General features: G+C 63.5%; 2 protein-coding genes across 2 annotated transcripts; one reads left to right on the top strand and one right to left on the bottom strand.

Moving 5' to 3' along the window:
* The first annotated feature begins 26 nt into the window (after positions 1-26).
* Positions 27-6,914, top strand: P2RY11 (purinergic receptor P2Y11). The gene is made up of 13 exons (XM_075076083.1): positions 27-247; positions 1,177-1,347; positions 1,482-1,583; positions 1,876-1,926; positions 2,914-3,084; positions 3,437-3,513; positions 3,597-3,704; positions 3,788-3,911; positions 4,002-4,080; positions 4,167-4,296; positions 4,369-4,523; positions 4,715-5,073; positions 5,784-6,914. The coding sequence occupies exons 1-13, from the start codon at positions 113-115 to the stop codon at positions 6,819-6,821; spliced, it is 2,700 nt and encodes an 899-aa protein (XP_074932184.1). The 5' UTR covers positions 27-112; the 3' UTR covers positions 6,822-6,914.
* Positions 6,915-7,231: 317 nt separating this feature from the next.
* On the bottom strand, positions 7,232-10,356 carry EIF3G (eukaryotic translation initiation factor 3 subunit G). Its single transcript, XM_075076175.1, has 11 exons — positions 10,253-10,356; positions 9,848-9,897; positions 9,305-9,397; positions 9,130-9,218; positions 8,796-8,855; positions 8,445-8,549; positions 8,147-8,336; positions 7,935-8,042; positions 7,653-7,789; positions 7,457-7,563; positions 7,232-7,337 (listed from the first exon to the last, which is right to left on the bottom strand). Exons 1-11 carry the CDS (start codon positions 10,270-10,272, stop codon positions 7,322-7,324), a joined length of 975 nt encoding a protein of 324 aa, XP_074932276.1. The 5' UTR covers positions 10,273-10,356; the 3' UTR covers positions 7,232-7,321.
* Positions 10,357-10,472: the final 116 nt, after the last annotated feature.

Genomic DNA, 10,472 nt, shown 5'->3' with positions numbered 1-10,472 from the left:
TTTGGGGGGCGTGGGGGTGTTGAAGGGGGGTCAGAGGGACCTGGAGAGGCTCTGGCCGACCTGGGGGGCTCTGGGGTACCTGTGGAGCCCGGGTGTGGCTCTGGGGGTGTTGATGAGCCTGGGGGGGAGGGAGACTTTAAGGATCTCCAGTAAAGCGTGTGACTTCGCCCCCCACAGCCGCCCCCTCGCACTGACCTTCGCGGCGGCAACGATACGGGACGGCGGGGCCGGGGGTTCGGCGGGGAGGGCGAGATGACGCCGGCCCCTCAGGCCTCGCAACCCGCCATGGCGGGAGGAGGCACGGCCGGGCCGGGCCGGGGGGGGTCCCCGCGGTGCTGCGGAACGTGGCGGGGGGAGCGGCGGGACCGGGACCGGGGTTGGTACCGGGACCGGGGGTGGGAAGAGGCCGCGTACCCATGGCAACGGCGGGCGGAACGCGGAGCGGCGGCGCGGGGAGCGGCCGGGCCAGGACCGGCGGGAACGTGGCGCACCGGAAGTAGCCGGAGCGCGCGGGAAGGTGCGCGCCGGAAGTGCCGGTGGCCACATGGTGGTGGTGGCGGCGGCGGCGGCGAGATGGGGCGGCCGAGCAAAGTACGGGCTGGGCACACGAGCGCGGGGGAGCGGGAGTCGGGGCGGCCCTGGAGGGCGGCAGCGGCCTGGTCCCCCCGGGGATCGGGCCCTCCCGATGGGGAAAGGAGGGAACGGGGCCCCGGTTGTACCGAAGATCGGGGTCTCGGGTCTTCCCGGGGGGCAAAAGAGGGGATGGGGCACCCGGTTGTACCGGGGATCGGGGGTTTGGGCCTTCCCGTAGGTGAACAGGAGGGACACGGGGCCCGTTGCACCGGAGATTGGGGTCTAGGGCCGTCCCGGGGGGGGACGGACAGGAGGGGACAGGGGACCTGGTTGTACCGGGGATCGGGGTCTGGGGTCTTCCCAGGGGGGACAGGAGGGTACAGGGGATCCTGTTGTACCGGGGATCAGTCCTTCCTGAGGGGGGAAGAGGGGACGGGGGAAGAGGGGACGGGGGGCGCTCGGTTGTACTGGGGATCGGGGTCTAGGGTCTTCCCGGGGAGGAAAAGAGGGGACGGGGGGCCCAGCTGTCCGGGGAAGCCAGAGGGGATGCTCCCCCTCTCCCACCCCCCGGCCCCGATCCCCCCGACCACTCCCTCCCCGTAGAGCAAGTACCAGAAGAAGGAGCGGGCAGCGGCGCTGCAACACGCCCAGCAGGAATTCGGCACCGTCCCCCACTCCTTTGTCTTCCACCGCGGCCGCATCGGTAAGAACGTGGGGCAGCTCATTGCCGACGTGCGGAAGGTGATGGAGCCCTACACTGCCAGGGCCCTCAAGGTGAGCTCAAGGAAGATCCTCCTCTGCTCATGGGGGCCAGATCCTGCCCATCCCCAGGCTAAAGCCAAGGCCTCGCAGCCGGGAGGTGGTTTGGCACAGGGGGACCTTAAGGGTTCGGTCGCTCTGTGCCACAGGTGCGGAAAAAGAACTCCTTGAAGGATTTTGTGGCCGTGGCTGGGCCCCTGGGGGTGACGCATTTCTTGGTCTTCAGCAAATCATCCTCCAGCATCAACTTCGTGAGTAGCACGATCCCCTGTGGCCTCTGGGTCTGCTCCCCTAGCCTATCGGGGTTCAGGGGGTACCCCCACAGCAGCTGTAGTCCCCCCTGCTGCCTCATATGGGGTGCCAGCACCTTTTGGGGGAGTTTCTACCCCTGTTGCAGATGCAGATGATGACAAAATCCTGTTGAGTTCATGCCGTGATTCTATCCAAAGTAAACGCACTGATGCATCTGTAATGGAGGGGGTTGGTCCCGGCACTGCTGGCGGCTTTTGCCGGCACCGAGCGCTGCTCCTTTTCCCCCCACAGAAACTTTTCCGGCTGCCTGGTGGCCCGACGCTGACGTTCAAGGTGATGCAGGTAGGTGCTTGTGGGAGCACCCCCTTCCCCTACAGAGTGTCCCCTCATCATCCTCGCTGGCGGTCCCAAGCCGGGAGGGGCGGCTGATGCGGCGGGGGGCTGTGCCGGCCCCCAGCGAGAGCGGGACAGGCTGGAGAGCTGGGCCCGGGGGAGCCTCAGGGAATGCAGCAAGAGCAAGTGTGGGGTCCTGCCCTGGGGAGGGGCGACCCCCCGCACCGGCACAGGCTGGGGTGACCTGCTGGAGAGCGGCTCTGCTGGGAAGGGCTGGGGGTGCTGGGGGGCAGCGAGGTGACCCCGAGCCAGCACCGGGCCCGTGGGGCCGAGGAGGCCAGCGGTACCTGGGGGGCATGGAAAGGAGTGTGGGCGGCAGGGCGAGGGAGGTTCTCCTCCCCCTCTGCTCTGCCCCGGTGAGGCCACAGCTGGGGGGCTGCGCCCAGCTCTGGGCCCCCCAGGTCAAGAAGGAGAGGGAGCTGCTGGGGAGAGGCCAGCGGAGAGCTACGGAGATGGTCAGGGGCTGGAGCATCTCCCGTGGGAGGGAAGGCTGAGAGACCTGGGCTTGTTCAGCCTGGAGAAGAGAAGGCTGAGGGGGGTCTCATCAGTGCTTATAAATATCTGAAGGGCGGGTGTCAGGGGGATGGGGCCGGGCTCTTTTCAGCGGTGCCCAGCGCCAGGCCAAGGGGCCACGGGCACAAGCTGGAACACGGGAAGTTCCCCCTGAACGTGAGGACAAACCCCTTCCCTGTGCGGGTGCCAGAGCAGGGGCACAGGCTGCCCAGAGAGGCTGTGGGGTCCCTTCCCTGGAGACATTCACACCCCGCCTGGATGCGGTCCTGTGCCCCTGCTCTGGGGGTGCCTGCTCAAGCAGGGGGTGGGACGGGATGACCCCCAGATGTCCCTTCCGACCTCCACCAGTCTGGGATTCCCCGCTGGCACGAGGGGCAGCATCTCACCCCCTCCTCATACTCGTGTGTTTCCCCGCATCTCTAGTATTCGCTGATCAAGGACGTGGTCTCGTCCCTCAAGCGGCACCGCATGCACGAGCAGCAGTTCACCCACCACCCGCTTCTGGTCCTCAGCAATTTTGGTCTCCAGCAGATCCAGGTCAAGCTGATGGCCAGTATGTTCCAGAACATGTTCCCCTCCATCAACGTCCACAGGGTAAGTAAGGGAAGGGGGTGTCCCCGCACCCCTGGGGGGAGCTTGGCATCCGTCACCTCCTGTGTTCCTCAGGGTTCAATTCTAGGGCCAGTTCTGTTCGATGTATTTATCGATCTGGACAGGAGTTGAATACCAAGCTGTTAGCTCTCTTGAGGCACAAGTTGCCTTGCGGAGGGATCCATCTAGATTGGAGCAATCCAATTTATATTTATTATATAAAATATCAATCAGATATCCCCAAAGATAGACTGGGCAATGATTAATGGGATGAAATTTAACAAGTCCAAATGCCGATTCCACACCTAGGATGAAGTAACACCAGGCACTTCTCCTCTTCCTCCTCCTTCCACAGGTCAACCTCAACAACATCAAGAGGTGTTTGCTCATCACCTACGACGCGGAGACACAGCTCCTCGATTTCAGGCATTAGTGAGTGTCGCACCCCTGATTTTGAAGGGGTCCCTGTACCCCACGTCCCAGCACTGACCTCTTCCTCCTCCTCCTCCTCACAGCAGTGTGAAGGTTGTGCCCGTGGGCGTGAGCAAAGGCCTGAAGAAGCTGCTACAGGAGAAGTTCCCCAACATGAGCCGCCTGGAAGACATCAGCGAGCTGCTGGTGAAGTGTGTTGGGGGGCACCGAGGGGGATGGGGTCCCAGAGGCGCCTTCTGGCCCATCCCCAAACACATTCCTCCCCACCCGGCAGAGACATAAACCTGTCAGAGAGCGAAGCCGAGCAGGACGGGACCCACAATGTCCTGGAGCTGCCGCAGGCGTACGCCGGCCGAGGCAACATGAAGGCGCAGCAGAGCGCCGTGCGCCTCACCGAGGTCCGTGATGGCGGTGACACCGCAGCTGCCATCGCCCCGGGGATGTGATCGAGCCTGACCGGGGCTCTTCGCGTCCCCTCTTTCCCTTAGATCGGACCCCGCATGACTCTGCAGCTCATCAAGGTGGAGGAGGGCCTGGCACAGGGCAACGTGCTTTACCACAGCTTCAGTAAGTGCCATAAAGCGCCATCTCCGGTAACCTGCTGGTGCAGGGGCTCAGCCCGGGGCGTCTCACCCCCCCTCTCATGTTTTAAGTCCACAAGATGGAGGCGGAGGTGAAGGAGATCCTGGCACGGAAGGAGGCGAAGCTGCAGCTGAAGGCACAGCGGCGGCAGAAGCAGGAGGCGGACGTGGAGCGCAAGCGGCGGCAGCGCGAGGCTCACAGGTGAGGGGCAGCGTGGCACCGGCGGGGTCCGGCAGCGGCCAGGCAGCGGCTGACACCACGGCGGCACCGCAGGGAGAAGAGCCTAGCGGGGATCCGGAGGAAACGGCAGCAGGATGGCGACAGTGACGCTGAGGATCCCGGTGCGCCAGAGCAGGATGCGGCCGAGCAGTCAGAGGAGAGTGACGCTGAGTATTACCGCCAGGAGGTGGGCGAGGAGCCGGACAAAGGTGAGTCTGGAGGGGACCGAGCCTGCCCCGTCCCCTCCTCTTGCTGATAGTGGCTGATGATGCAAAAAAACCTTGAGCTCTCCATGATCTGTGTTCAAAGTAAACGCACTGACACATCCATCAGCCCCAATGCTGCACCCCTGTCACCCCTTTTTCGCTGAACTTCCTTTTTTATCTATTCCCCCCTCAAGATCTGTTCCCTGACCGCACCAAGAGGAAGCGAAGCTCCTCAGGCGCTGCCCCGCTGCGGAAGCGACGGCGGCAAAGCCGGACAGGGCATCCCACTGCCGCCACCACCCCCAGCCCTCGCCCCACGGCACCAGGGAAGCGACAGAAGGGAGACCTGGTGCCGAGGGACTTGCGGCACCGTGGCGGGGCCAGGAAGGGGGTGGCCGGCCGAAAGCTGCACCGAGGAACCAAGCACCCAGCCCGGGAGGGAGCTGGTCCCAGCTCCAGCCGTGCCACCTCGAGGCCGAAGGGGCGAGGGAAGGTGCTGACCAAGGGGAAGACGATCTTCCAGCGTCCCAAACGTGCCAAGAAGGGGAAGCGCTGAGGCAGCAGCCGCTGGCCACATGCCGAGACTGTGGGGGAAAGAGGAAATGGCCCCTGTCCCGGTTACCTGCTCCTGTGCAATACAATGCTTGGAACGACCCTCTGTGGCTGTGCTGGGTTTAGGGGGGGAGGGAAAGTGGGGTCCCCCAGGCTCTGATGCCGTCCCCCCACCCAGGGTGGCCCTTTCTGTGCCACCCTGATGCAGTCAGGGAGGGCAGGCGGCCCTTGGCAGGATGGAGGCAGGCACACACAGCTCCTTCCCCCTTCATCACCAGGGTAGAAGGCAGCTGCCGGGCTCTTTCTGGGCGCTGCCCTTCAGAAGAGGAAGTGCCATTCCCTGCCTGCAACCCCCTGCCAGCCTGTTGCACCCCCCACTGTCCACAAAACAAGGCAGGATGTGGCCCTGCGGTGACCCCGTGACTGCCACCGAGAAGGGCGGAACAGGACAGGAGGGAGGAAAACGCACCCCGAGGAGGAGGACTGGGTGAGTGGGGCGAGGGGCAGAACTGCAGGCAGAACTGGCCCCTGCCTGCATCCTCGAGTCCTGCCTGCACCCTGGGAGCCAGGCAAGGGGGGAGGACAGAGGGACACATTCTGTCCCCAACGTGGGACTGCAAGGCTTCCTCAGGTCCCGGCCTGAGGTGACCGAGGCTTACCAACCCTTACCACTTCCCTGCGTGGCCGTTTGCCAGCAGCCGCGCGTTGTAGCCACGTTGTGCCTCTTCGCTGCCTGCGGCCGCCAAAAAAGGGGAGAGACACACCCCGGGAGGAACCCCCGAGATGGCCACCCATCTCGGTCACTGCGGTAACTTCAGCAGCTTCCAGGAATCGCTGTGGCCGGTGCTGGCGGTGCAATTCCCGCTGGCGCTGGGGGGTAACGGCATGGCCGTCTACCGTTTCGCCACCCACGAACGCTCCTGGCACAGCGGCATCGTCCTCTCCTTCCACTTGGCCATCAGCGGGATGCTCTACTCCCTCTCGCTGCCGTTTCTGGTGGTGTATTACTACCCACCTAAGCACTGGCGCTACGGACTGGTGCTGTGCAAGCTGGAACGTTTCCTTTTCAACTGCAACCTCTACGGCAGCATCTTCTTCGTCACCTGCATCAGCCTCAATCGCTGCCTCGGCATCGTTTACCCGCTGCAGGTTCACGGGCGGCTGCAGCCACGCCACATCAAGGTGCTGAGCGCGGTCATTTGGGTGCTGGCCGGGGCGCTTTCAGCACCCACCTTATTTTTTACGGAGCTGCAAGAAGTGGAGGGTGCGGTCGAGTGCTTGGGGAGCGCGGCCCCACAGCGGCTGCCGGAGTTTTATCCCTACAGCCTGCTAATGGCGGGGCTGAGCTGCGGGCTGCCCTTCCTGCTCACCGCCTCCTGCTACGCCGCCATTATCCGCACTGTTTTCCGTAATCCTCACCTCAGCTGGCCGGAAAAGCGGAAGGTGGGAATGCTGGTGGGGACGGGAGTGGCTCTCTACGCCTTTTCCTACCTGCCCTACCACATTTTCCGTAACCTCAATTTGGGACGTCGCCTGCTGCGACCGGGCACGGAGAACTGCGCCGTCTCCAGAGCCATCCACGCTACTGCTCAGATCTGCAAGATCCTCGTTAACCTCAACATCTGCCTCCACCCGCTGCTCTACGCTGCCCTGGCCGACAGCATGCAGAGCTGCTGCGGTGGCAGGCGCGGCGCTGGCACCACCGACGGGGAGCGGGCTGAGCACGTGGAGCTGCAGCCGGCAGCCTAGGAGCACCCCCAGGATGGCCCAAGGCAGCTGGTGCAGCCGTACAGGGCTCGGTGCAGCCCTTGGGCACGTGTTTCCCTCCTGAGAAGGGCGGAAGTAACGTGGGAGAAGCGGAATTAAAGCTAAAACTGCAAGCACAGCCTTATGTCGCGTCTTTTTTTGGCAGAGATCCTCCTTTTTCTAGTTGAAAATCTGAGGATGAGCCTAAAAAAATGAGGAACAGCGGCGCCACACCCTTCCCCACGTTGCTGGCTCAGGTGCTGCCACCCTCACCACATGCTGAGGGCAGGGGTGAGTCAGGGACAGCCCTGGCTCTGCCACGGGATCGTATGGCGACAGGGACGGCGTGGGGACAGGGATGGGGCTGCTCCCTGCCCGGTAAACCGCCCCACCAGCTCAGATGGACACCTTGGTGCATACCGGACCGTGTGTCTTTATTTAGAAGCGCCGACTGCTCTCGCCGGGAGCCGGCAAAGCACCGGCGTGGCATCAGCACAGCAGCTTCAGTTGGTAGAGGGTCTGCAGGGGAGGAAGAGAGCGCGTTAAGAAAAGGGGTGGCTGCACACGGATCCCCAACACCCGGCAGGGACGGAGCGTGTGCCACCCCGCAATCCTCCAAGCCACCCCCCGGCACTTACTTGGCCCATTCCACGTTGAGGATCAGGTGGTCGTAGCCAAATCCAGAGACCCCAGCAATAGCCCGGGCCGCATCCTCCCGGCGGTGGAAGCTGATGAAGGCAAAACCCTGGGGTGGGAGGAAAGCGAGAGGGTGAGAGGAAGCAGGGGCATCTCGTCCTCAGCCCCCCTAAAGGGGAAAAATCCCTCTGTGCCCACCTTGGACTGCCCGGTGGTCTTGTCCTTGGCTAAATAGATCCTAGAGATGGAGCCGAAGGGCCGGAACAGCTCCTGGAGATCAGTCTCACGTGTGTCCTCGGACAGGTTGGTGACACGGATGGTGGCGTTGTCGTCGGCTGGAGGTGGGGAAGGATGAGGAAGGTCAAGGCTGCCGGTGGGACCGTGGCCAGAGCCAGCACGTGCTGTACAGGACACCACGGAGGCCCAGGGCGGGTGGGGAGTGGGGAGGTTCCCCCTACCCCAAGGACAGGCCTAACTTACCCCTGCGGTTGGGCTGCATGGACTCCCCGCGACGGCTGGCTCCGTCTCGCAGGCTGGGAGGGACGTACTTGCCCGTCTTGCTTTGCTGAGCCTGCACTGGCTCCGGCTCTGAGGGCAGGAAAGGTGACAGGCAGGAGGTGAAGCTGCTTGCAGCTGCAGGCAGACACTGACCCTCCCTTTGCCCCCCAGCTCAGGATAAAGGGGTGCCGTACCTCCGGGCAGCTTCTCCTTCTCGCCTGTGGACAGCCCCAACTGCTCAGCCAATTCCTTCTGCATCGGCCCCAAGGTGTCCTTGTAGGGACAGCGGGTGGTCCAGTGGTCGCCCTTGCAGATACGGCACGAGACGATCTTCTGCCCCTTCAACTTGTTCATAGGATCCTCCTCCTCCTGGCAGTTCAGGTCCTGGGGAACAGGGAGACTCCTGAGTCCCGTGGGATCCACCACACACCCAGGCACAGCCTCACCGGGGTCTCCCCACCAGCCCATGAGCGCCCACCGTGCCTGACCCACCTCCTTGCTGGTGATGAAGGTCATGAAGACATCATCGCTCACAGTGGTGGTGGCCACGTTCGGTCCAGGAGCATCAAACTCTGAATTGCCAAATTTCTTCCAGTTCTGGGGGAAAAAAGGGGTGGAAAAAGGGGGGCTTACTCGCACGGCACCCAAGCAATTGCTGAACATAGAGGACAGGAAGCCAGCGGGGAGGGAAATGCTCCCCACTGAGGGGTTGTTCGGAGATGGAGGAGGAACAGACACAAGTGGAGGGACTGGGAGATGAAGTGGTTACTGCTGGAGCGCAGCTTTCCCTCCCAGCAGAAGGAACGCAGTCCTCCCCTCACCCTTCCTGCAGGAGATGCTCACCTTCCGACGGGCCACCGCCTTGGAGGCCTTCCTGGTTTCGATGCGGAAGGTGCGGATGATCTGTAAGGATGCAAAAGAACCGATCAATGCAGGAGGAGGGATGGCACACACGCCTCCACCCCTCGCATGCCAAGTCTGGGGCTGTCCAAAGCAGCAGAGTGGGAATGGGGCAATGACGGGACATCCCTGCCAATGCTCAGCTGTCTGGTGCTGCCTGACAGTGCAGGCAGGGATCAGCCCCTGCACCAGAGCAAAGCTGAGGGCTCTGGGAGGGGAGAAAGAAAGCTCAGCAGCGGGATGAAGCTGAAATGGCAACCTGGGACGCGCTGCTCACCTTCACTTTGCGCCCATCCTCTTCCTCACGATACTCCGTGATGGTTTTGATGTTCCCGTTGATGAGCTCTTTTGGGGATGGCAGCGGGCCTGTGTGGAGAGGGGACAGTGAGACAGCGTTCACCGCGGTGGAGGTGGCAGAAAAAGAAACCCCCAGCCTCCAGTCCAGCTCTCACCTCCCTTCAGCAGCTCGGCCTCAGCGCTCAGGCTGCCCCCCAGCACCCCTGGCAGGGGGATGTCCTTCAGCAGCTCGCTGGTGATGCATTTGTCTGCAGGAAGACAAGGGGAGTCACCTCTTCGCTTGGAATTAGCCTGGCAGAAGGCAAAGGAGCCCTGTGCCCTGGCACAGTCTCTCCCTGCAGGGAGGAGGTGCTCTGCTCTCTCCCCCAAGCAAGGGAAAGGCCAAAGAACCATTACATCGTAGCTGCTCCAACCCCCTGGGCTTCCTCAGCCCCTGGAATGGGTGGAACAAGGGCAGTGAGAGGAGTCCTACTCTTTGTCCCACGTCAGGCATGCTCTGCTCACAAGGATCAGACTCGGAGAAGAGCCTAGGAACCAGTTTTGAGCCCTGGACAAAGAGCAGGCAAATCTCTGGGCTGTTTTAGGAACAGCAGCTGCTCTTTTTCTCCAGAAGAACCCTCTGGTTACCAGCAGGAGGAACAACAGGAGAAAAATGGGGAGGAAACCGGCCTGCAGCAGGTGAGGCAGGAGTCACTCACCGTCCTCTCCACCCTCCTCTTCCACCTGGTCGGCCCAGCTGGGCTTTGAGCTGTGGAGAGAGCAGAGCTTTAAACCTGCTGCCCCCACGCCAGGCCCCCTGTCCCTTGACCCGGGGACCCTACTGCCCCTTGGCCCGGGGCCCCGGCCAGGATGTCCTCTTCACCCTAGGCCACCCCAGCGCTCCCGCCGCGCTCGGGCCCCAGCACCTCCGCTCCTTTCCCCTCACCACCACAGCCACCCTCCCCGCCCCAGGCCCCGCACCCGGGTCCTGCCATGCCCAAGCCCCGCTCCCCACAAGGCCCTCCTACCCTGCGGCCCCGCTTCACGAGCCAAGCCCCAGCCCGACGCTCAGCCCCCCTCCAGACCGCCCCCCGCGGGCCTCAGGCCCAGCCCCGTCCCCTCACTCGTAGTCGCCGGTCGGCATCGCGCTCCCACCGCCCTCACGAACAGCTACCGGAAGGAGGCGCCGCACTTCCGGCGGCGCCGCGCCACTTCCGTCGTAGGAGGTGGAATGGGCGGGGCACAGCGGACCGCGCTGCATGCCGGGAGGCGGTTGCTAAGCAACGCCTCCGTGTCCCCCGCAGGGCCGAGGCCTACACTAGGCCCAGAGAGAGGAAATTGGGG

The sequence above is a fragment of the Phalacrocorax aristotelis genome, chromosome 28, assembly GCF_949628215.1.
Source record: "Phalacrocorax aristotelis chromosome 28, bGulAri2.1, whole genome shotgun sequence".
In the NCBI taxonomy this organism is placed as follows: Eukaryota; Metazoa; Chordata; class Aves; order Suliformes; family Phalacrocoracidae; genus Phalacrocorax; species Phalacrocorax aristotelis.
This window is presented reverse-complemented; position numbering and strand designations above follow the sequence as displayed.